The sequence below is a fragment of the Saccopteryx bilineata genome, chromosome 1, assembly GCF_036850765.1.
Source record: "Saccopteryx bilineata isolate mSacBil1 chromosome 1, mSacBil1_pri_phased_curated, whole genome shotgun sequence".
NCBI classification, from domain to species: domain Eukaryota; kingdom Metazoa; phylum Chordata; class Mammalia; order Chiroptera; family Emballonuridae; genus Saccopteryx; species Saccopteryx bilineata.
Window position 1 is genome coordinate 59,253,382 of NC_089490.1, and position 25,019 is coordinate 59,278,400.

Below are 25,019 nucleotides of genomic sequence, written 5' to 3' on the forward strand. Positions count from 1 at the left end.
TATCCCACATAGGGCAGTGTAGAGAACACTGGCAACGGACAGAACACTAGCCTGACATAGTTAAGTACAGTGAGTCCTTTTCTGGCTTTAAACAGCAATTACCCTTTTTCTTCCTTAGATCCTTAGAAATCAATTACCAACCAATATTTTAAAATTGCAGACTCCTTACCCAGCTAAAAGTTTCCTTCACTGCCTTAATGAGCGGATATCCCTTTATAGGTGTTCTAAAAAGATTCAATTAACACAAATTACAAACTTGTTTTTTTACTTCAATAACTGTTGTTTGCTTATTTAACTATACTCACTTCATTTTTCAAAACCCATGCATAGTACATAAAATCTTTGGTGTGGTACTATGTATTGGTCAAGAAGCCTCTTTCTAGTAGAAAGGAAGCAGTTGGTCATAATCAGAGATTTAGTTTTTCCTACCTCTGAGAAAAGACTCTCCACCCTTTAACAAAAAAATATTATTAAGACTTTTGGATGGCTAATATTTAAAACACATACTGAGGAGCACAGTTTGTAAAATATAGTAGGAAAGATCCCAAATTGATTTTCACTTATTATATAAATTCCAGTTATTTAGAATTGTAATTACTTTTACATTATGGTCAACAGCAAGAGCTCAAATAAACATTTCTTGAGATTCTTGGCTTTTTCTACGCCTCAAAGCTTTAAAGTCTTCTTTAAAAAGTAGAGACATGTCATGGATTTAACAGGTTTGAGCAACACCTGCTATTCTCCAGTTAATCTACCAACATTAAAACTTATACAATGTTCACTTACATTTGATTCTTTGCTGCTTGCCTCTGAGCTTTCCTTTCTTTCCTTTTCTGATCTGGTGGCTTAGCAAAAACAATTTCAATATTTTCTCCCTCCAAGTCCTTGCCATTCATTTCTTCCATAGCCTTAAAAAAGTAGGTATTGATCAACATAAAAGGCCTTCAAAAACAATTATTCATTTAAAGTTTAAAAAAATCATTTATCATTAATGTTAGAAAGATGAGATAAAATAGATCAGTGTTTTTCAACCAACAGTCCATCAGAAATTTTGTGCCAGTCCACAAGAGCTAACAACCCTGATGTTGTATGAATAGATCCAACAATTATAGATTCTATACTCTTCATACAACATCAGGGTGGTTAACTCTTTCGCAGACCAGCACAAAATTTCTGGCACACTGGCACCAGTCTGCAGACTGGTGGTTGAAAACCACTGGGTCAGATTTTATTTAAAGTCCCTGCCCTGACCGGACAGCTAAATTGTTTAGAGCATCGTCCTGAAGTGCAGATTGCTAGTTCAATTCCCCGGTCAGAGCACATACAGGAGCAGATCAATGTTCCTTCTCTCTCTCACTCCTTTCTCTCTCTAAAATCAATAAAATAATTAAAAAAAAAAAAGACCCAGCTCTTTAACTTTTTTTTTTTTCCGTTTAATGAGTTATACAATTTGCTAAGGCCAATAAAAGCCTTAGTATAAGTAGATTATCTGACTGAAGTTTCCTTAAAATTTTTTAAAAACACTGATTCTAGGTTGACTAAAAATAATTTAGTCTACTGGAGATACCTGTAACAATTCCCCCAGTTATTTACCTTGACAGCACCATCTCGCTCATCAAAATGAATGAAAGCATAATCTTTTAGTTTCTTCACTCGTTCCAGTTTACCAAACTGACTAAATGCCTTTTCTAAAATCTCTTCTGTTACAGTATTAGCAAGGTTGCGTACAAACAGCACTTTTACCTGAAATTTAAGAAAAAACACCCTGTATATTTCCAAAGTGTTCAATTTTCAAAATGCCACCACCCCAACCTACAAAGTTAATTTTAGTCACAACCCATTAGAAGAATATCAGAAATATAAAAAATATACTAAGTTTTCATTAGGTAAATACCAAGGAGCATGACAGGACCTAATGGTCAAAAAACCTGAACAAATACCTCACCAAAGAATATATACAGACGGCAAATAGGCATATAACGAGATGTTCAACCTCATGTCATTAAGAAATTGTGAATTAAAACAAATGAGATACACCACTACACAACAATGAGAATGGCGAAAATCTAAAACATTACCACCATCAAATGCTGCTGAGGATATGGAGTAAGAGGAACATTGCTGGAGGGAATGCACAATGGTACAGCCATTTGGAAAGGCAGCTACTCACAAAACTAAGCACATTTTTGCCATGTGATTCACAGCTATTATATTATTTATGCAAATGAGCTGAAAATACATCCAAACAAAAACCTGCATGCAGATATGTACAGAAGCTGTATTCCTAATTGTCAAAACTTGGAAACAAGATAGCCTTTGTAGATGAGTGGATAAACTGGTACCTCCAGACAATGGTATTATTCAGTTAAAAAAAATGAGCTATCAAGCCAAGAAAAGACATGGAGAAAACCTTAAATGCATATAACTGAAAGAAGATAAGCTTAAAAACTATATACTGTATGATTCCCATGCTATGACACTTGGGAAAAAAGCTGAACTATGAACAGCAAAAATACCAATAACTGCCAGGGATTAGAAGGGAAGGATAAATAGGCAGATCAAAGAGATTCTTTTTAGGGTTTGAAAATCATTTAATGCACAATCGATACTGAAAGAACAATACACACTAACTTCTCAACATTATTGATAAATACATGTCATACATTTTTCAAACCCATAGAATATACAACACCAAGAGTGAACCCCAATGTAAAATATAAATTTGGGGTTATAATAATGTATCAGTGTAGGTTCACTGTGACAAATGTTTAAGTCTGATGGGGATGCTGATAGTGAATGGAGGCTTTACATGTGCACGGACAGTGGATATATGGTAACTCTACACTTTCTGCTCAAAAAGACCATATGCCTAGTATGTAGTTATTAAATTAGTAATTATTTTAAAATCAAATGGAGGTGGTTATTTCCTAACAATGTGACTAGCATGCCTTCTGAGGTAGCTGTTCCACACTTAACACAGGTGGTCAAAACTAACTAGAACCTTTCTAAAATAGTTAAAGGGGAGAGTGTTCAAAATATTAACACAAATTCTTTCATTGTGAAAGTTCCTCAAAGTACAATTACAAAATGTGACCTTTTCAGTTAAGAAACATTATTACTTGCTCCTAAAATACTCGAAATAGCATCCAAATTTCTTTTAAGTGCTAGCGCCGCCCTGGCAGGTTAGCTCAGTGAATAGAGCGTCAGCCCGGCATATGGACATCCTAGATTTGATCCCCGGTCAGGGCACACATAAGAAGTGAACATCTGCTTCTCTTTTCCTTCCCCTCACACAGTCAGTGGATTGATTAGTTTGAGCGTTGGCCTCACGGGTGCTGAGGATAACTGGGTTGGCCCAAGCATCAGTTGATTCAAGCACTGGCCCCAGATGGGGGATGCCAGGTAGAGCCCACTCGGGGTGCATGCAGAAGTTTATCGCCCCTCCTCTCACTTAAAAAAAAAATTAAAGTGTAACCCAATGAGAGTTTAATAGCCCTCAAGACCATGTATCCTTTCCTAATACTCACAGTGCCGACATGTCACTCATCACTTGACTTAAGCAAACTAGTTGTATTTATTTGCTAGCCTATAACCATTCAGGGAGACTTAAGACAAAGAGTAGAATAACTGCAAACTGCATTACTAAGTAAAGTGTTGACTCAAGAGATGTTTGTCCTCATTGGATGTCTCAACTGACTGCTGAAGCAGGATACCTAATAATAGCTAAACCCTGTAACTGCAACAGCTCTGCTGAGGCCAGTACAGTTCACTATTTTTAGGAGTAGGTCTTCTAACAAAAAACCATGTAAGCTAATGGCACCATTCTCAAATACTCAACTTGTTCTTAAAATCCACATCAAAAATGAAGTAAACCATCTACACTGCATGTACACTACTCCATCATGAGTATGATAGCTACACAATTATGACCAAGTGTCCATGAATAAATTTCTATATTCACTTTCCATGCACATGGTACTATTTTCTGATGTGTAGCCTTAATAAAGAACACTTCTCACTTTCAAAAATACGGTTTAAAGAAAGTACACAATCATTTTATAAGTTCATTGTCCCTCTCTAAAGCTTCCCATCCTCCCACTTCTCCCTCCAACCCCTTAACAATTTTTTTTAACATGACTGTCATTACCTTCGCCATAACCTCGGGATCAGGATCTTCTATAGGATCAGCCCATTCAACAGTTCCAACATTTCCCCAGACCTTGACTTTACCACTCATTAACCTACGTCTTGCCTGAGCAGCTGTTTTGTGATCTTCATATTCAAGAAAGCAAAAGCCTCTGTTTTTTTTCTTGTCATCTGGTTGGTGGTATAAAATGACGTCTGTAAGACCCTCTGAAAGTAAGCAACCATTTCAGAAAAATTAGATAGAACAGCAAACAAAAACAAATAGATCAAAGGATTTAGTTTTCTAATAGTTGAGTATCAAAATAAAAATCACTTAACCTTAAAGGGAACTCTCCAGATAATTTACCTTTCCAGAACACTTTCCAAGTGTTACTAGCCACACAGAAAAAAATATGTATTCTTTTTTATTAGATTTAAGCTTCCATGCTTCCATTAATAACAGAGAAGCATAGAAATCTTTACAAAGCTGCTTTAGGAAAATGGCAGTATAGGTTAGATGTAGTTACACATTTTTCTTATGCAAATAAACACTGAAAACAATTTTAGATGATACTTTTCAAGCCTCAGATATTGACTATCTGTATTTAAAATGAAATAGAACTTATTAGTTATTATGTAAGAATTTCAAAAGTTCCTGGAGACTAACAGGCTGATAATTTGTTAAACATTCTAGGCAAAAATATTTTTCAATGAAAGCAACCTGTCATTTGGAAAGAAAATGCTTTACAGTTCAAAGAATTTGCACCATATTGATAATGCATAATAACCTCTGCATAAAACAAGAGTAGTTATTATTCTTATAACGTGGAAAAATCAAACCATTCCACATCAAACAATCCTACTAAGAATGTCAACCACCACCTAGAAATGCATATAAACACACAGAAGAAATACAATCTTTCAAAACAGTGGATGTCCAACAATGATGCTGCAGACTGAGTTCAAATCCCAATTGCACTCCTTACTAACTATAAACATTCAGCAAGTTAGTTCCCCAAATCATTTGTGCCTGTTACCCTTATCTGAAAAATAAGTTACCTATCTCATATGGTTGCAGTGAGAATACAAGTCAATTAATGTAGTGTTTAAAACAGTGCTTGTCACATGGTAGTATGGAATTACCTTCAGTTCTGAAAGTTGCACCTCTTTCCAAATAAATCCAACTTACCTGTTACTTTGCTAAATTCTTCAAGAATCTGTTCCTTGGTTTTACTCTTAGGAATAGAGCCCACAAAAAGCCTATTGTTGGCAACTGAGATGCAGACACCAATGTGTTTCCCAGAACGAATTTCATGATTATTATACTGAAAGGGGAAAAAGTACACCATGCTTTAAAAAATACTTAAAATATCCTATAAGTGCTTATTATAGAAAGATATGCATATCCCATAAACAAACACAAAATCTTTTAAACAAATTAAAATGTTAACACCATTTCTCAAGAATTTATCTTTGCCTGAGCAGACTGGTGGCACAGTAGACACAGCCATCGACATGAGACACTGAGGTCCCAGGTTAAAAACCCCGAGGTCACTGGCTTGAGCACCGGCTCATTCGGCCTCAAGCTCGCCAGCTTGAGTGTGGGATCATTTGATGATCCCATGGTTGCTGGCTTGACTGAAGCCCTCCAGGCAAGGCACAAGAGAAACAATCAGCGAATAAGTGAAGAGTGCCACAACTATGAATTGATGCTTCTTCTCATCATCACTCTCCCTGCCTTTCCTTTTCTCGCTAAGGAAAAAAAAAAGATTTGCCCTTTAAAAAATAATTACTACTGTGTACAAGGAAATTTCAATAAGACAGATATGAAGGGTATACTGACAACACACACTAAACAAGGTATTAATTAAATTAGTGCCAAAAAAATTGTTAAGACCTTAAAATTTAGGAAACTCGGTAAACTAAGAATCAGGTCTGTAGCAGCTTAAATACGAAATGGTTGATTCCAGAATACCTTAAATCCATCCTGCCAACCAGTTGTCCTCACGTAAGTAAAACAGATTCCAATACCAGCAAGCTTTCTGCCTTTCTATAAACCAGCACCTAAATTTATTTTTCATCTCCCTTAACCTCTTATACAAGTTGCTATAAGGAATTTTCAGCCTCGAATACTTAATTCTAAAATGCAAAATCTTGTTAATCTAAACTCTACCTTCCCTATTTAAATTTCATTAAGTCTGCAATAAAGTGAAAAAAGGCAAGTAGATAGGTTAGAATACAAGTATAGTAGTAACTATAAAACTTCAGTAAGAAGTATACAATTTTTAAGTAGCCATATCCCACAGAAGGGTGAGATATTGCAGAGGCAAAACCCAATCTGTCAAAGTGACAAATATACAAATTATTATTTACAAACCAAAGTCCAGAAGTGTCCAGGCTATCTGGAAGAGTTGACTATACATAATTATGTTAAACCACCTCAAAATTTCAAGATAGTAATAATGCTGGCAGCAGCAGGTATCATTATTGATTAATAACCCCCACACACCTGGCCTCAAAATCTACCTTAAATGTACATACAAGTGAAACTATAAAAACTAAAGAATCAACACAAATTTCCATACAATTTATAAACCAGCCTTATAGCAAAAATTGGCCAAAGTGCCTGACTAGGTGGTGGATAGAGCGTCGGACTGGGACACAGAGGACCCAGGTTCAAAAACCCAAGGTCGCTGGCTTGAGCATGGGTTCATCTGGCTTGAGCACAGGCTCACCAGCTTGAGCAAGGTATCATAGACATGACCTCATGGTCGCTGGCTTGAGCAAGGGGTCACTCGCTCTGCTGTAGCTTCCTGGTCAAGGCACATATGAGAAAGCAATCACTGAACAACTAAGGAGCTGCAAAGAAAGAACTGATGCTTCTCATCTCTCTCCCTTCCTGTCTGTCTGTCCTTATCTGTCCTTCTCTCTGACTCTGTCAAAAAAAAAAAAAAAGCCTGACTTGTGGTAGTGCAGTGGATAAAGTGTCACCTGGAATGCTGAGGTCGCCAGTTCAAAGCCCTGGGCTTGCCTGGTCAAGGCACTTATGGGAGTCGATGCTTCCTGTTCCTCCTCCCGCCCTTCTCTGCACCCCCTTCTCTCTAAAATGAGTAAATAAAATCTAAAAAAAAAAGGTTGGCAAAAGTAAAACCACCCATCTCTCCCTATTATTCTCATTCTTATATAACAGGTACATAAGAGAAGAAAATGTACATTAATTCAGAAAATCGATCTCTCCCTGTCCCTTTCTCCATCTCCAGATATTCAAAACTTAACACAAAACTCGAACCCCCTTCTCCTCCAGTTCGGAACAGTTGTACTTCCTAACCCACCAGTTGTACTTCCTGACTGAATTCATTTTATACAAGTCTCTGGTCACTATGACCCCAAGATTCTTTATTTTCTATACTTATTCCAGAGACATCTTTTTTATTTTTATTTATTTATTTATTTATTTATTTTGTATTTTTCTGAAGCTGGAAACGGTGAGAGACAGTCAGACAGACTCCCACATGCGCCCGACCGGGATCCACCTGGCACGCCCACCAGGGGGCGATGCTCTGCCCCTCCGGGACGTTGCTCTGTCATGACCAGAGCCACTCTAACGCCTGGGGCAGAGGCCAAGGAGCCATCCCCAGCGCCAGGGCCATCTTTGCTCCAATGGAGCCTCGGCTGCGGGAGGGGAAGAGAGAGACAGAGAGGAAGGAGAGGGGGAGGGGTGGAGAAGCAGATGGGCACTTCTCTTGTGTGCCCTGGCCGGGAATCGAACCCGGGACTTCTGCACGCCAGGCTGACGCTCTACCACTGAGCCAACCGGCCAGGGCCGAGACAGCTTTTTTAAATAATCACAATTTTTAACTATTGAAAAAAAAATTTGTCAAACGCTTCCCATTACCAAGAGAAAGTTCAAATACTCATACACCATACAAATCCATCCCAAAATCCTTTTCTCCTCACAATACTATAATCTTAACTATTACCATAATTTCTCAAATAGTTTTCATACTACAAGGCTTCCAAATAAAATGCTTTCCCTGAGACTTCCACCATTCAAACTTCTCTACATACTTAACAAATTTGAGCTCAACCATCAGATTACAATCCCTAAATTCTATAAAGCTCAACAAAAACACCCTTCTATATTAACACAGACCAGCAGTTCTCAGTAAGAGTGATTTTTGTCCCCCAGGGGACATTTGACAATGTGAAGAGACTTTTTTGGTTGTCAACTAGGGATGGGAGATTTGTTGCTGGTATTTAGGGGGGGGGAGGGGTAGAAGCAGGAAAGGTTAATAAACACACTGCAGTTCTCAGGATAGTCCAGCAAACAAAAAAATATCTGCTCTTAACAGTTTGAAAAAGCATGCCAGACTGCTTTCTTACAGCACTTATATTTTTAAACCAATAACCTCTTAAAAGTAAAAATAAAGGGGTTATCTACAAATAGAGTTACAGCTGAATCTATCACCATGAGATTATTGAAAAATAAGAGTACAATATCCTATTTCACAAATAAGTTAACACAATAAATTGTTTTAGGATATATGTATTCCCTAGAATTTATGATCTAGCAACAATCAAGTGACATCAATGGCTTTCAATTTGGTCATTTTAGTCTACAACTCCAGTAGACAACAATTAACATATCAAAAAAAGAATGGAAGGAAATATAAAGTGTTTAAAGGAGAAAACAGGAGTTATTCTGAAGACAGAATTTGGTATAACGTACCCTTTTATTAAACTTTTACTCCCCAAATTCTAAGAGCAGGCGCTGTTTACTATAGAAAAATAACTTTTTTTTAAAAAAAATACTTGTAAAAAATTTTAAATTATTGGTTAAAGCACTTCCACCAACAATAACAATGCTGCTTCAAAGTAGTAGTGTTTCCATTATTATTGACAGAAGAAAAATTTCTTCCCTTTTTTTTTTTCCCCTGAAGCTGGAAACGGGGAGAGACAGACAGACTCCCGCATGCACCCAACCGGGATCCACCCCGGCACGCCCACCAGCAGCGATGCTCTGCCCTGACCAGAGCCACTCTAGCGCCTGGGGCAGAGGCCAGGGAGCCATCCCCAGCGCCCGGGCCATCTTTGCTCCAATGGAGCCTTGGCTGTGGGAGGGGAAGAAAGAGACAGAGAGGAAGGAGAGGGGGAGGAGTGGAGAAGTAGATGGGCGCTTCTCCTGTGTGCCCTGGCCAGGAATCGAACCCGGGTCCCCCGCACGCCAGGCCGACACTCTACCGCTGAGCTAACCGGCCAGGGCCAATTTCTTCCCTTCTAACTCAATTATCACTAGCCCCGAGATGGTTACTCAAGGCAGGGTAGGTAGAAGACATATTTAGGATGGTCTCTGAACAATATAAATGACATAAGGGTTTAGCAGGATTTGTAAGGTAAACTATAATTCTTCATATTAGTACACTTAAAATAAAAAACTTGAAACAATTATAGCTAACCCAGAGAAGTGAACTGGGCTGGCCAATGAAAAGTCAGTAACAGAGCAAAGACAATCTGAGCATACTACTCAAATAATATAGAAGTACCTAGAATACAGTATTTAAGAAATACCTCATCTCTCATATACAGATTAAGCATGCTTAACTTTTCTCATTTTTTAAGACCAATCTATCACCTTAAATTCAAAAATAAACTTCACATCCCAGCAGGTGGGTCACCGGGAGTTAGATAGGAGAAGGCCATACAAAAACTGTTCTTAACCTTAAGAGTGATTCTAATTTGGTCAAGTGTTAGTATATCTGACACCATACCTTCAAAATTTTTAACAAGTGAGATCTTTTCAAACTCTAGGAAGGGGGGTGCACATTGATGTTAAGAAGTTTTAGAAATCTAGCTTTCAGGTCCAGTACCACAGTGAGATGACCAAATAAAACAAAGATGAATTCTGAACATTAATCAATGAGGTTTCAGCATTTCAAACTCCAAAGCAGGAGTTGTACAGTCAGGAATATTTGTCTTTTTTTTTTTTTCCTTCCTTCATAGCCAGCCACCAAATCCTCGGAAATTTTGCAATCTCAGATTTAGAATCTGAGCCAGAAGTGATTGCTCAGTCCTAACCCTTCTAACAGCATCAAGTCATTACCTGTCAAGCCTGGCCACTTTCTTTTTAAACATTTAATTACAGTCTTCTGTACACTGAGTCAAAATTTACTTCCCTAAAAATCCTACAATAACTGTATTTCCTTCCCCAAATGGCAGCACTTCATTTACCTGTACACAATGCTCATGACTCAATTGTTTTCTGTATGCTTGGCTAATCCTTCCCTGACACTGGCAAAATAAAGTGCCTCTTAAGAGTGTCACCAAATAGTGACATCCAAAATACAATATATTATAGGTGCAGACTAAGCCTGAGGAGTTATTACTAATCTTCCATTTCTAGACACCATGCTTCTATAACATGTAATCCATGACTACCTTAGCTTATTTGGCAACTACACCACATTACTGATTCACACTACAACTTACATGTGGTATCAGTTGTGTACATGACTTTGTCTTTTTTCTCCACTCAATTTCACCTTGCTAGTGTGAACTATCTGTCCATCAAAATCTTTTCAGATCCTGATTTTGTCCTTCAGGACATTTATCACTTCATGCAGATTCAAGTCACCAAAGATCTCAAGGGCAGTCCAACTTCACACTCATTTAAGTCACTGGTAAACACTGGATCAGAAACGATAACATACCACTGCCTATCATTTCTCCCTTCAAAGTCTTTAACCTCTCTTCTTTCCACTACTGCCTCTCTCCTGGCCTTTGTTCTCTTCATCCAAATAGTCTTCATTATTCTGCTATATCATGCTACCCACACCGAGGCTCAACATTTTAATGGCAACATGCAACTTAGCCCAGCAGTCATTAACTAATACCTTCTGGCACTGACTTCATACAAGTTTTATCTCCTACTTCTTTCTACAAAACACACTGCTTCAATTAGAGCAGGGGTAGTCAACCTTTTTATACCTACTGCCCACTTTTGTATGTTAGTAGTAAAATTGGTTCCACAGTAATGGTGATTTATAAAGTAGGGAATTAACTTTACTTTATAAAATTTATAAAGCAAAGTTGCAAGTTAAAGCATATATTAATAATTACTTACCAAGTACTTTATGTCGGATTTTCGCTAAGTCTGGCAGAATAAATCTTTATAAAACAACTTACTATAGTTAAATCTACCTTTTTATTTATACAGTATATCCGTAAAGTCATGGTGCACTTTTGACTGGTCACAGGAAAGCAACAAAAGACAATAAAAATGTGAAATCTGCACCAAATAAAAGGAAAACCCTCTCAGTTTCTGTAGGATGATGTGGCAGCATGTGCGCATGTGCAGATGATGACATAACACTGCGTAAACAGCGGAGCAGCCCACAGCCATGCCAGTCGAAATGTGGACAGTACAGAGGAAAGTTCACTGTGTTCTGTGGCTTGCTAAATTTGAATCCGTGACCAAAGTGCAACGTGATATCGGCGCACTTATAACGAAGCGTCACCACATAGGAATAACATTACTCGGTGGGATAAGCAGTTGAAGGAAACCGGCCAGTTCGGTGGAGAAACCCCGTTCTGGTAGGCTATCAGTCAGCGACCAGTCTGTAGAGCAGTGGTCCCCAACCCCCGGGCCGCAGACCGGTACCGGTCCGTGGGCCATTTGGTACCGTCCGGAGAGAAAGAATAAAAGTCTGAACAATGTTTTATTTTTAAGTTGGTTTTTTTTTTTGTTTTTTTTTTACAGGAACAGAGTCAGAGAGAGAGGGATAGATAGGGACAGACAGACAGGAACTGGGAGAGAGATGAGAAGCATCAATCATCAGTTTTTCCTTGTGACACTTTAGTTGTTCATTGATTGCTTTCTCATATGTGCCTTGACCATGGGCTTTCAGCAGACCAAGTAACCCCTTGCTGGAGCCAGCGACCTTGGGTCCAAGCTGATGAGCTTTTTGCTCAAACCAGATGAGCCCGCGCTCTAGCTGGTGACCTCGGGGTCTCGAACCTGGGTCCTCCACATCCCAGTTCGACGCTCTATCCACTGCGCCACCACCTGGTCAGGCAATGTTTTATTTTTTAAAAATGACCAGATTCCCTCTGTTACATACATCTAAGACTCACTCTTGATGCTTGTCTTGGTCACATGATACATTTATCCGTCCCACCCTAAAGGCCGGTCCGTGAAAATATTTTATTTTCTGGATATTAAACTGCTCCGTGGCCCAAAAAAGGTGGGTACCACTGCTGTAGAGGCTATATGGGATTGCTACCTAAGGAGCCCTAAAAAATCTGTGCGTGAGCCCACATCAAATTGCACTGAATAGGTATGAAACTGGGAGAGTTTTCCTTTTATTTGATGCAGATTTCACATTTCTATCATCTTTTACTGCTTTTCTGTGACCGGTCAAAAGTGCACCATGACTTTACGGACACACTGTACTTTGGTTGTTCCGCTACCGCCCACCATGAAGGTTGGAACGCCCACTAGTGGGCGGTAGGGAACAGGTTGACTACCACTGAACTAGAATCACCACCTATTTCCTGCACTGTCCTTCTCAAACCTCTTTATCACAAAGCCTTCTCTAACAACCCCAACCCAAAGCAATCTATCCTTTCATCCCTCCATTACCCTTTAAACCATCTCTTCTACTTTAATTGTAATTAGCTTCACATGTCCTATACACTTTGAGGTCAGGAGCTGAATCAAAATGTCTTGAATGCTCACAATAAAAGTTTCATGTTAAAACCACTAAATATTTTCTAAAATTGCTACTAAAATATTTTGCAGACCTATCTTGTCAGTTGCACTCACCAAAATAGCTGTACATGTTACACTGCTGTATACAATCACTTTGGTGAATAAAAGCATCAGTATCTATAAAAATCATCATTTTTAATATGTAAATAAACTATTTCAGTGTTTGTAACATAGGCACTACTAGCATTTTCAGCAGGATATTTCCATTATTACACAGGGGTATGATAAAGTAGGTTAAATTACCAGCCATCATTAACCAAAAAATAAATCATAAGGATATGAAATAACAAGACAAATAATACAATAAATTATAAGAATCAACTCCAGTGTTCTGCATACACAACTATAAACCTACTTTTGCCCACACCTGTATACAACTATAATGGGCACTGCAAAATCAGTGACCCTTGCCTCCAATTCCAACAAATACATATACACACACCTGCCTTTCCTCTCCATCTCTGTGACAATGCCAAACACTACATTTACTTCAAATACACTGTAGGGGGTGAGGGAAAAAGCTTTTCTGCCCCCATTAATCTACAATAATCCCTTTGAGTGAAGGTAGCACAGAATAAATAATTGCATATAGAAACTAGAAAACCTTTCAATAGCAAAATGGCTCACAGCTAATATGGGAATACTATAAATTCTTCTGTTAATTTATAAAGTCAACAAGTAATTTTAAGTACATCTCAGCATTCTATTTTATCATGATCAGAATACTGTCATGGGGCAGCTGGGTACCTGGTATTCAAAGTCAGAAAAGGACTTTTTTTTTAGAGAACGCGAGCAAAGGAAGGACAGATAGAGACAGACAGGAAGGGAAAGAGATGAGAAGCATCAACCCATAACTGCAGCACCTCCGTTCACTGATTGCTCTCTCATATGTGCCCTGAGCTGGGGGGGGGGGAGGGGGCCCTCCAGCCGAGACAGCGACTCCTTGTTCAAGTCAGTGACCATAGGGTCACATCTATAATCCCATGCTCAATCCAACAACCTCTAGGTTTCAAACCTGGGTCCTCAGTGTCCCAGGCCGACACTCCACTGCTTCATCACCTGGTCAGACAACAAAGGACTTCTGAGAAGACCTGACTGATAAGAAAGCAATAGCCATGATAACTGGTGAAGTGTCAGAAAGCAGGATAGCAGAAGGCAGCCTTGTGATGAAAATGGTCATAGCTTATGTGGAACACTGTATGGATGAAAGGGTAATAAAGAGTAGAAGTTGAAAACAAACTTGGTAAGACAGGGCCTCCTTTGTAAGTTATTACTGAAAGTTTCAGCATGGGAATGTTGTGATCTAATCTATGTTGCTAAATGGTTAAGACTGTGAAGAAGCAACGTAGAGTACTGAGTGTAGTTAGAATTCTTCGAATGGTACACCTTAGACTAGGACAGTAACAGTGAAAATGGTAAAAAGTAGTTAGATGCCAAAAAAATATTTTGGCAGTAGAGAAAACTTTCTGAGTTCCTTTTACAACTATCTAAACCACTACATAACTTAAAGAATCAGGCTACCAGATGACATAATTTGTATTGTTGGCTTACTTCGTCATGTCTAGATAACAATAGTACTCCTAACCAAACCTGTTATCAAACTAAAGCTGTATGACCTTGGCAAGCAACTCAGCTGATTTACTCTTCTGAAGAATGAAAATAATTTCCCTTACCCTGAAGAATGGGTTGAGACGATATTTAAAGGTAAAAATATAGCACCTAGCACAGCTCCTATACCAGGGGTCCCCAAACTTTTTACACAGGGGGTCAGTTCACTGTCCCTCAGACGGTTGGAAGGCCAGACTATAAAAAAAACTATGAACAAATCCCTATGCACACTGCACATATTTTATTTTAAAGTAAAAAAACAGGAACAAATACCATATTTAAAATAAAGAACAAGTAAATTTAAATCAACTGACCAGTATTTCAATGGGAACTATGCTCCTCTCACTGACCAGCAATGAAAGAGGTGCCCCTTCTTGAAGTGCAGTGGGGCCGGATAAATGGCCCCAGGTGGCCGCATGTGGCCAGTGGGCAGTAGTTTGGGGACCCCTGTCCTATGCCTTAAGAGACACTCAGGTGGGAAGCTATTATTCACCTTTTCACAAATTTAGATCTTGCTCCCTACATCATCATTTAGGGATTTTTTTTTTAATTTCCCCAAATACAGATGTTGGCAGAAGCTGGCAGAAAATGAGGTCATTAAATAATTCTGTAGGCACACTCTCCCTCCTGGGAGTACACCAATGCCTTTTCCCCTTCTTTTTCCACTTCAGGCATGCTACCTTTGCCTTTCTCTCTCCTAAACTCCAAGAGCCCCTCCCTTTGTCTCTGAAACTTATTTCCTGAGCCTACACAGCCCAACTTGGCTCACTTTTACTACCTCTATAACTTTCTTTTTTGTTTGTTTTTCTTAATTTAGTGAGAGAAAGGGAAGCAGAGACAGACTCCTATATGTGCTCCAACCAGGATCCACCTGGCAAGCCCACTAGGGGGCAATGCTCTGCCCATCTGGGGCATTGTTCTGTTACTGAGCAACTGAGCTCTTCTTATTGCCTGGCACAGAGGCCATAGAGCCACCCTCAGTGTCCCATGCTCCAACTGAGCCATGGGAGCAGGAGGGGGAGGTATAGTGGAGGAGAGAGAGAGGGAGAGGGAGAGAGGGTGAGTGGGAGAGGGAGGGGGGTTGGGAGGAGAGGGGAGAGGCAGGGGAGTTGGGAAGAGAGGGGATAGAGAAGCTAGAGGGGTAGCGGTGGAAAAGCAGATGGGCGCTTCTCCTGTGTGTCCTGACCAGGAATCAAACCTGGGACATCCACATGCTGGGCCGATACTCTACAACTGAGACAACCGGCCAGGGTTCCTCTGTAATTTTCTACATAAACTTTCTATTATAATTAAAAAGAAAATGAAAGAAAGAAAAGAAAGTTGCAGTTGCTTCTAACTTCATGCCTCTTCAGCTGTTATAAATTAACCCATTTTCACAAGTAATTCTGATGCAAATTTAAAATCGACAACAGCTTTTAATCTATGGAGGAAAATCACTGCTAAATCATATTGAAAAAATAAAGCCAAATATATAAATTATCTCAATGTAAGGTATTCCTCAAGACACTCAAAGTACAAGAAAGCCAAAAGAGATAGTGCTTCATTCTTGCCTGATGTATAAATAACTCGAGGCATTTTCTAAATGTGATTAACCCAATTAGAATGACAATTCAATCATCTCATATAAAAATTCACCTTGGATAGAATTGTAATTCAAGCAGTGATATTACACAACTGGGGACAGTTTTTAAAAGAGGCTCCTTTAATATTTAGGCAAGGGATACTCATTTCCACAAATAAATACAAAGTAGCAAAACACATCCAAACCAATTTGCATTTTGTCTTTTTGTAGAATGTTTCATTTCCCAAAAAATATAGTCCTTTTACTGTTGAATTAAGGCAAATCTCCCAATTCTATTAGCATCATAATTCTAGAGAAGGAGGGAGAGGGGGAAAAGGAGTATCAATCTGTTCCTGTATGTGCCCTAAGCAGGGATTGAAACTGGCAACTTCTATGCTTCTGAATGATGCTCTGACTTAGCTGTCCATCCAGGGCCACTAACAATCTTTTGAAAGTACTAAAATAACATGCAAAACCTTCTATTCATCAGACAGTAATAAAAAAGACCCACTATGCTTCCAGATAAGGACTCAAATTAGAAACCCAGAAAAAAATGTGAAAAAGTTTAAGACAAGTGTTAGTTCCAATCCAAATGGCTGTCTGGTTATCTAAGGAACGTTTCCACATAATTAAAAAACTCAACTGTATTAACAACTTGACTATACTCTAAGCCTACAGCAATGCAATTTTAGACTGTATTATCTGTTAAACCAAGGCAATTGTCCAAACTGAAACTTACTTTAAAATGTGTATATACTGGCATTCAAAATCATGTTACAAGTGAATTACACATCATCTGTCTCTAAATGACATATCTTTACTATAAGGTTTCTGGATATTGTCTGGAAATAAGTTATAGTGAGGATGCACCATAATTGTGAGTGTACTGTGGTAGCAAGAAAATTATGTAGTCTATGAATGTGGGTTTAATGATTCCTTTTTAAAATGTTAAAACAGCCTGACCTGTGGTGGCGCAGTGGATAAAGCGTCGACCTGGAAATGCTGAGGTCACTGGTTCAAAACCCTGGGCTTGCCTGGTCAAGGCACATATGGGAGTTGATGCTTCCAGCTCCTCCCCCCCTTCTCTCTCTCTCTCTCTCTGTCTCTCTCTCTCTCTGTCTCTCCCTCTCCTCTCTAAAATGAATAAAAATAAAATAAATTAAAAAATTTAAAAATGTTAAAACAAAAATTACTTATAACAATATGTAACTACACTTACTAAACAAAAAAAAGACTTTAAGTAGTAAGAAACCTAGTAAATGAAATGGGTCTGACCCTCACTAGCTAAATTCTGTACTAGCTTTCTGTAGTAAGTTACCACACCTCATTGCCTTCTCAATCATCCTACATTTCCACATTGAAACTGCTACTTTATAACTACCTAGCAAAAATGTCCTAATCTTTTATAGATTGAAATGAAAACTAGCATGACTTCTTCTAAAGTAGCTTTCCGGAGCTCTAAAAAAGTCCTTAATTATACCTGACCTGCTTAAACTAAAATTTGGATAGCTCAAAGGTTACCAGTGAATAAGTTAGCTATAACCCCTCTGAAATAAGAAACATTCTTTCAAGGAGGAAAAAATCAGCCATGGTTTTAAAAAGAAATAGCTAAATTCTTGACTTTTTTAAAAAAGAAATTTATATTCTTCCAAGCAGCATATATTTCTAATGTTAAACCTTTACCATATTCAATTATACACACCAATGGAGAGATGCAAGCAATAAAACAAAGTATAGTTGTTTTTCTCTTTCTCTTTAAGGTTTGTCTTAAAATGCAATATATCTGATAGTAAGGGAAGGAAAAATAAAGTTAGGGGAGAAAGCTGTCTGAGGATTGTTTGCTTCAAATCACACATAAGCAAGGCAGATAAGGCAAATTTAATAAACATCCATCACAGTAAACCACTTACATTTCTTGGTTTAGAATTAACATTCAGCATCTTCAATTATAAAAGGTAGAAACTTTAGTCACAGAGTTAAGAAGGATTATATAAACCATAATTTCAAACATTAAAATTATTTTAAGTTGGAAAATGACTGAGTCCTCATCTAATATCTTGTATTTTTAAATCAAGTATTACCACTCACCACAAAATCATTTCATTAACTAAAAATTTAGCATCACAATGTTTTTATGAAATATTTTCAAAAAAGGTATGGCCCAGATATGGCCACAATCTATGGGAGCCCTATTTACTGTAGTTACTCTCTTAAGCCTTTAAACATTCTTATGGATTTAATATACATATATACATACATATACCACACTAAGCCAGATGTTTCAAAGAATCAGGAATTCTGCCACACTACCATAATTATAGATCCTGAGTCTGGTCAACTATAAATGCAAAGTATACTGCTACAATGTGTACATAGAGAATGGAAAGGCAGGCACAATAAGAAAAAAAAAGGCTTTCATGATAGTGAATGTAGAGTGAAGGAAAAAAACTTACCAGTTTAACAGCCTCCTGAGCTGCTTCTTTTGTACAAAAAGTGACAAACGCATAACCTCTATTGAGACCTGTGAGTGGATCCATCATTAGACGAAGATCCCATATAGGTCCAGCTTTCTCAAATAATGGAACAAGTTCATCCTCAAATAGATCTCTTGGGATCTTCCCCACAAATATCTGTTAATTAAATATGAAGCAAAAACCATGGAGAGTTTCTTTAGGAAACCAGACACCTGCACATTTACTACAAAAAGTAAAAGTTTTTAGTTTCTTTACCTCAGTGCCAACAGAAGGCTGCTGACCTGAATAAACGGAATCTGGAGGTGGTCCCCCATACTTCCTCTGTCCAGTGGTCACATCAAGTGTGTAGCCTGTTCTTTCCAAGAGTGCCTTGAAGAATTCAAATGTTATTAATATATTTAATTCACAAGACCACACCCACACACTTAGCAATTAAAAATCAAAATCAATCTTGTTCAAAATTTTCCATTAATCTTGGCAACATTCTAACAAACAGGTTTCTGGTGTCTGTTTTAGAATTTCCCTTTTAATGTACACTTGTAATAGCCTGAAATTATAATGAAAAATTTCAGGACACTGTTCAAATTATTTGCTCTCTCTTAATTATTGAGTACTGCTTAGTGAACAACAGGAAACTTGTATTAACCCATCAACAACTTTAAACGCACAGTATATCTATCTATTCCGCTTATACCTTCCAAAATATGGCACCTAGTTTGGTTGAGTTTAATTCTCTCCTGCTGGAGCTGGATAAGTCTGGCTTTTTACCCAATAAATTCCCTGTACCTCACACTTCAAGGTACACATTGTTATTGTGGACATTTCACAAACCTTTACAGAAATTATACTCATCAAAAACTTAAGTCCAGAAACTTAGAAGCTACAACTTAGAAAAACAACCTCTTATTCATTTGACATTCAAGTACTATGATTCTACATGATAGCATGGATCATTCAGACAAAATAAGAGCCAAAATGAAATTAAAAACTATGAAATTGCAACAATGTGACATAATTTCTATATTTTTCTATCTCCCTAAAAAAAAAAGTTAAAATTTACTCAACTCATATTTACTCAGAACATTAGCAGTTTCTCTTCATCCTTTATTATTTATAGGGTAAGGTAAGTACTAGAAAAATAGTAGTCCATGGTTAGCCTAAGGAAAAAAACTTAGGAATGATTCCCCTTCTCCACCATCTCAAAGCACAAAACAGTTTTCTAAATAATAAAACCAATCTAATATTAGCTAATAAATTCTGAAATAAAAACACACCAGGCACATAACTTATTAAAATTCAGTTAAGTGATCTGGAGTCACCTCAATCTCTGAAAATAACCACACATTTTAAAACACTTCCTACTCAAAGAACATTAATTATGAAAAAATACCATAAATGACAAAAATGCTTCCATTCCTAAACTCTAACAGAAAGGTCCACGAGGTGTTAAGCAGTCCTTTTCTAATGTTTAAGGGTACAATATTGGGTAACAAAAATAAACTCAAATCTATTACTATCACATAAACTAAACCTTTACATGACACATCTCTTTTTCCTCCCATATATAATCCCTGTGTTTTTACTTCAATTTTTATTATGACCTCAATAATACCTGTTGTTCAATCCCTTAAAAAAAAAAAAAAGACTTATTCCCTGTCGAACCACCTATAAAAATGCCTCTGCCTTCTTGCCATAATTTAAGTTACATTAACACTTTAAAAGCCACTCCCTTCTGCCTGACCTGTGGTAGCACAGTGGATAAAGCCTCAACCTGGAATGCTGAGGTGGCTGGTTCAAAACCCTGGGCTTGCCTGGTCAAGGCACCTATGGGAGTTGCTTCCTGCTGCTCCCTCCTTTCTCACTCTCTCTCCTCTCTAAAAATAAATAAATAAATAAATAAATAACTTTAAAAAACTTTTTTAAATAAAGGCCACTCCCTTCCAAAGACAGAACTGAAAGTCACACAAAAATTAGATTTATATTTCAAAAACATTCCACTGACAGCCGAAACTGTTCAAGTCTCAAATTTATGGTTGACATTAACAGCTAACTCCGTATCCAAATTACACTCTTCCCATACCATTAACACAACACCTAACACCTAGACTGTCCTCAACTGATTTTCTTAAAACCGTAACTTTTGGTTCAAGAGCACTGACACACTGCATTCAGAGCAGGTTAAAACTAGTATGATCAGCATATTTTCTATGAACTTAACACAATTAAAAACCAACACAAAGATCATAACCTAGTTGACTTTGAAGCCATCTACTGTTTCATAGAACCTTAAAAAAACCTAGCAACTTCCACTCCTAGCTTCAATTTGCCCACTTACATTTCCATACTGCTTTTAGAAACAAACAAATTAGCTGTAATAACCTGTAATAATGAAGGGGGGGGTATCAAAATTCTAAATCCATTTTATTTGTGGGCTTGAGAATCCTAAGAAAAGCAGTCAATTGCTAAAAGTACACTCTCCACCAACACAGGGTGAACTGATCTCCTTTCATTTTGGTTCCATGTGCATTCACCTGAACTTGCTGATTTTCAAAAAGCATCTAAAGATACAGTGAATGTACTTCTCAAATCTTTTATTTAGAATACCAACAGCATAGGTTTAAACATCAGTATAGCTGAGTAACAAAAAACAGAAAAAGTTAAGAACAGTGAATTATTTTAGAAACAAAGGCAGAAAACTTCTCAAAAAATGGCAATTAGAAAAGATAAGCAAATTATCTCATGGTCATTAATTCTTAACAACAGAAAACATTCATTTCACACTCAAGGAATGTTTACAAAAGCTATAAAACAGTTAAAAGAACTTTAAATCAGAAGGGAGCAAAATACATTTTTAAAGACATACCTTAATTTTTGCCTCATCTGGTCCTTTGCTAGAATCCGCTACTTTGGTCCCCTGTTTTTCTCTCTGCCTGTAAGTCTTCATGACTCCACATAAAAAGGCACTTTTGTTCTGAAAAGTAATTTTCCGATCCTATTTAATACTTATCTCATGTATATCTTATTAAATTAAACTTAAAGTATATCAAAACTATTCAAAATCTCTTTTTATGCTGACATTATTATTACCTGAACATGAGAGAGATCACTGTCTTTAAACTGCTGAAGAACTGCCAATGCGCCGTCTTCATTGAATTCTTTTAAAGCTTCGATAGCTCTTTCATCTAAATCACTATGTGCAACCAGCCCTGGAGAAGAGAAAATTTAATTAGTTGTCAACTCTTAATATTTTTGGAAAAAGTTTTTAAAAGAAAACACCATGTTTACCAAAACAGGTAACACGTGTGCCAACTAAGTCTTCTCCCATTCCTCTTACCATATAATGAAAGACACATACTTTAGCCACTCTTAACTGTACTGTGAACTAAAGGCCTCTCAACCACACTTAAGTCAATTTCTTTTATAATTTGTTCTGTGTCTAAGTCAGATAGTTCTGAACACTAAGTATTTCTACAGTAAACATATAGGCTTACAAATTCTAAAATCAACCAACAAAATACCAAGCCTGACAACTAAATCTCTGTCCATTTCAAATAACCACTAAAAAAGCAACAGCCACACCAAGACAGAAAGACTACAATCCTACAGTTACCAAATTGTTTAACAAGAATCCTACTATAAAAATACCCCCAAAAGTCACATGGCCTGCTCCCAACAGTTAGCAGCTGTTGCTACCATCGTATACATATCCATCTGGTCAGCCAGCCTTTATTTACCTCCTAACCTTTCTTCCCGCCCTCTATATACAGCACACCTTAAATTCGAGTTCACAACTATCACAACAAGGCAAAACTAAACTCCAGTTCCCACACTTATTGGAAACCACAAAAAGTTGCTATTTTAGCTCAAAGCCAGAAATCCAATAAAAAAATCTCATAATTTTGCAAGTGTTAGTTCTTACCTGCAACGTAAATTTCATCTAGTTTTTCAGCAACTTTCTGTGGTAAACCAGCATCAAGCAATGTCTGAAAATTTTCTGAATGGATAACTGCAGAAGTAGTATCCATAGGCTCTTCAGTACCATTTCCATTAACATGTTCTGTAGCCATGTTTCCAGAGATCTGTTCAAACGCAATAAGCAAAATTAAACTAGGATCTTCAAAAAGGGTAGAGGACAAAATGAGAGCCCCATTCTTTACTTTCTCTACCAATTTCTACACCAGTCAGCCTGCGCCTCCCTTTAAAGAAGCTTAAAAGTCACTATCGCCTGACAAGCCGTATTTGGAGCAAGGGGCACAGGACAGAATCACTTAAGTTTTTCTTTAGCACCACCCCTGACTCACCTGCTAACACTCCCTAGGAAAAACCACATTACAAATGGAGCCCAATCAGCACGAGGACCATCGAGCGTGCCACATGCAGCTGTGCCCATACATAGACTGAGGTGTGTGTGTGTGCGAATAAAGCAAAGCTGGGCTTTTCCCTCTCAAAGGTAAACCCCTGAAGTGCGCGCTTTTCCCGCCTGCCGCTTATACATCAGTAGCAACAGCCAGCGAAGAACAAAGCGCTCACACAAGATACCTTCCCACCACCCAATTTCTCCACCCTTCACCCCCGCATCCCAAAGCCCGCCCCCGGCTCCGCACCCAGAGCGGCAGCCTCGCCGCTAAGGCCACCAGGGGTCCATTAGAAACACGTGCTCTGCGCCTTCAAATGTCCTACAACTTCCTCCAACGGAAACCCACCGAGTCCCAGGCCAAGACGACCGTCACTGGCTCCCAACATCAACCTGAAGCCGCGGGCTGAGTTCCCGGAAAGCATCAGCAGCAAGACCTCACCCCTTAACACCGAGGCCGCGTCGGCGCCAGGCCACAGGCTCTCCCCGCCACCCCCATTCCCCCGCCCAGCGCCGCCGTCTCCGCCGTGACACATGGCTCTCCGCCCCGGGCGCCGGCGACCCCCGGCCGCCCGCCCGCCTGCCTGCCTCGCCAAGTCGCAAGCCGCGGCGCGAGGTGCAAGCCCCTACCTCACCCTTCCGTACAGTGACCCCAGTGCTCCGGCCACCTGTCCCATCCCCGGACTGGGGCAGACAAGCGGCGGCGTGAGGGCGTTCCGCGAACTGCCCGACGCCGACCGGACTGCGAATACCACCCAAGCCCGCCTCCCGGGTGCGGGACGGGACCGGCTCCTCTCCGCCCACTCCCGCGCCGCGGCGACAGCCACGACAGCACCAACTCCGCCGCCGCCGCGAGCGGTCCGCGCGGGCCACGGGGCCGCCTCCTCCCTAGAGCGCCGCAGACAAAGCCCGAAAGGAGGCAGCACATGGAGTAGAGGAGGAAGTGGCGGCGCGGGCCGCGGCCTACTCCCAAGCAGCCTCAGTCAACGTGCTCCTTTCCTCCTTGGAATCCATTTTCCAGAAAAGCCGGTTTCTCCTCACACCGCCCTCCCCCAACTCACTCCACAATGTCACGGAGCTCCCCTCCCAGACCCGAGCCCGGGCGGTCGTTACCTCCCCGTTGGGCTGCGGCGGAGGAATCCTGTCCGAGGAGATCGGGTTGCGGGAAACGCGTGCTCGCTGCCCCCTGTGTCCAGCGCGAGTGGAGCTGTTGTAAAATGGCGGCCGAAGCTCACGCCGCTGGCAGCAAACCCGATCCAGTTCCACTCGCCTCCGAGCGCGCTCCCTGTGCGCGCGCGCCCCCGCGTGACCCCCCCCTCCCGTTCCCTCCCCTCCCTCGCGCGTCCGCTCCTCTCACTCACTCCCTCAGCCCCTTCCCTCCCCCAGCTCCTCCTTCTCCCCCTACCACTACCTCCACCACCACCAGCCTCCGTCCGCTTTCTGCTCTTGGCCTTTCTTCTTCCCCTCCCTGCCTCCTTTCCTCCACCGCTCCCACTCCCGTCTGCGGCCGCTCAGGTATGACAGGCCGCCTTTCCCCTCCTCGCTCGCACGCTCGCTTGCTCACTCCCTCCCTTCCTCGCTCTCTCGGCCCCGTCTCCCAGTCCCTGCCGAGTCTGCTCCTCTCTTTCTCTCTCCCGCGCTGACGTGACGACGTAGCCTACGCCTCGGGACGCGCGCCTGCGGGCTACGCCCCCACGCCCCACCGCCTCGCTAGCTCCTCACTCCCGAGGGGAGCTACAAGACCCCGCCCTTCCGCTCCGGCGGCGGCGGCGGCGGCGGCGGCGGCGGCGGCGGAGGGGATGAGAGTGAATGAAAGGCCCGCCCCTTCCCCTCTGGACACTCCTCCTCTGCTCCTCTCCAGGCTGGGCGGGGCGGCCGGCTCAGCGTGTCCCACTCGTTCTCCTTTGTCAGGAGACAGGCTTCTTCCCACCCCGCCCCACCCCACACCCTCCGCAGCGACTCGCGCCCGGCACCCGCACTGAGCGCACGCCCTCCCGCCGCATCCTCGGTCCCGGTCCCTTGCTAGCGAGGTACTGCATGGTGGGCTCGGAACGCGACCGCAGCTCCCTGGGAGACACCCACCGGCTGTGCGCGCCGGGCCCCCGCCCCAGCGCCGCGGTCGCGTAGCCG

At 40.3% G+C, this 25,019-nt stretch overlaps 1 protein-coding gene across 4 annotated transcripts in view; it reads right to left on the bottom strand.

Moving 5' to 3' along the window:
* Positions 1 to 24,203, bottom strand: part of SYNCRIP (synaptotagmin binding cytoplasmic RNA interacting protein) — a 34,602-nt gene extending 10,399 nt beyond the window's left edge. For 2 of the 4 annotated variants that reach the window (XM_066254229.1, XM_066254226.1), the window contains exons 1-10: positions 24,003 to 24,160; positions 22,455 to 22,614; positions 21,623 to 21,741; positions 21,399 to 21,506; positions 18,791 to 18,904; positions 18,515 to 18,691; positions 5,315 to 5,450; positions 4,148 to 4,353; positions 1,594 to 1,743; positions 787 to 908 (exon numbers count right to left, since the gene is read on the bottom strand). In XM_066254229.1, coding sequence (XP_066110326.1) covers positions 787 to 908; positions 1,594 to 1,743; positions 4,148 to 4,353; positions 5,315 to 5,450; positions 18,515 to 18,691; positions 18,791 to 18,904; positions 21,399 to 21,506; positions 21,623 to 21,741; positions 22,455 to 22,602 — 1,280 coding nt within the window. In that variant the 5' untranslated portion in view covers positions 22,603 to 22,614; positions 24,003 to 24,160. Of the gene's footprint in view, positions 1 to 786; positions 909 to 1,593; positions 1,744 to 4,147; positions 4,354 to 5,314; positions 5,451 to 18,514; positions 18,692 to 18,790; positions 18,905 to 21,398; positions 21,507 to 21,622; positions 21,742 to 22,454; positions 22,615 to 24,002 lie in introns of all 4 variants that reach the window. The other 2 variants (XM_066254231.1, XM_066254230.1) reach the window with 2 other exon arrangements.
* Between the last annotated feature and the right edge of the window lie 816 nt (positions 24,204 to 25,019).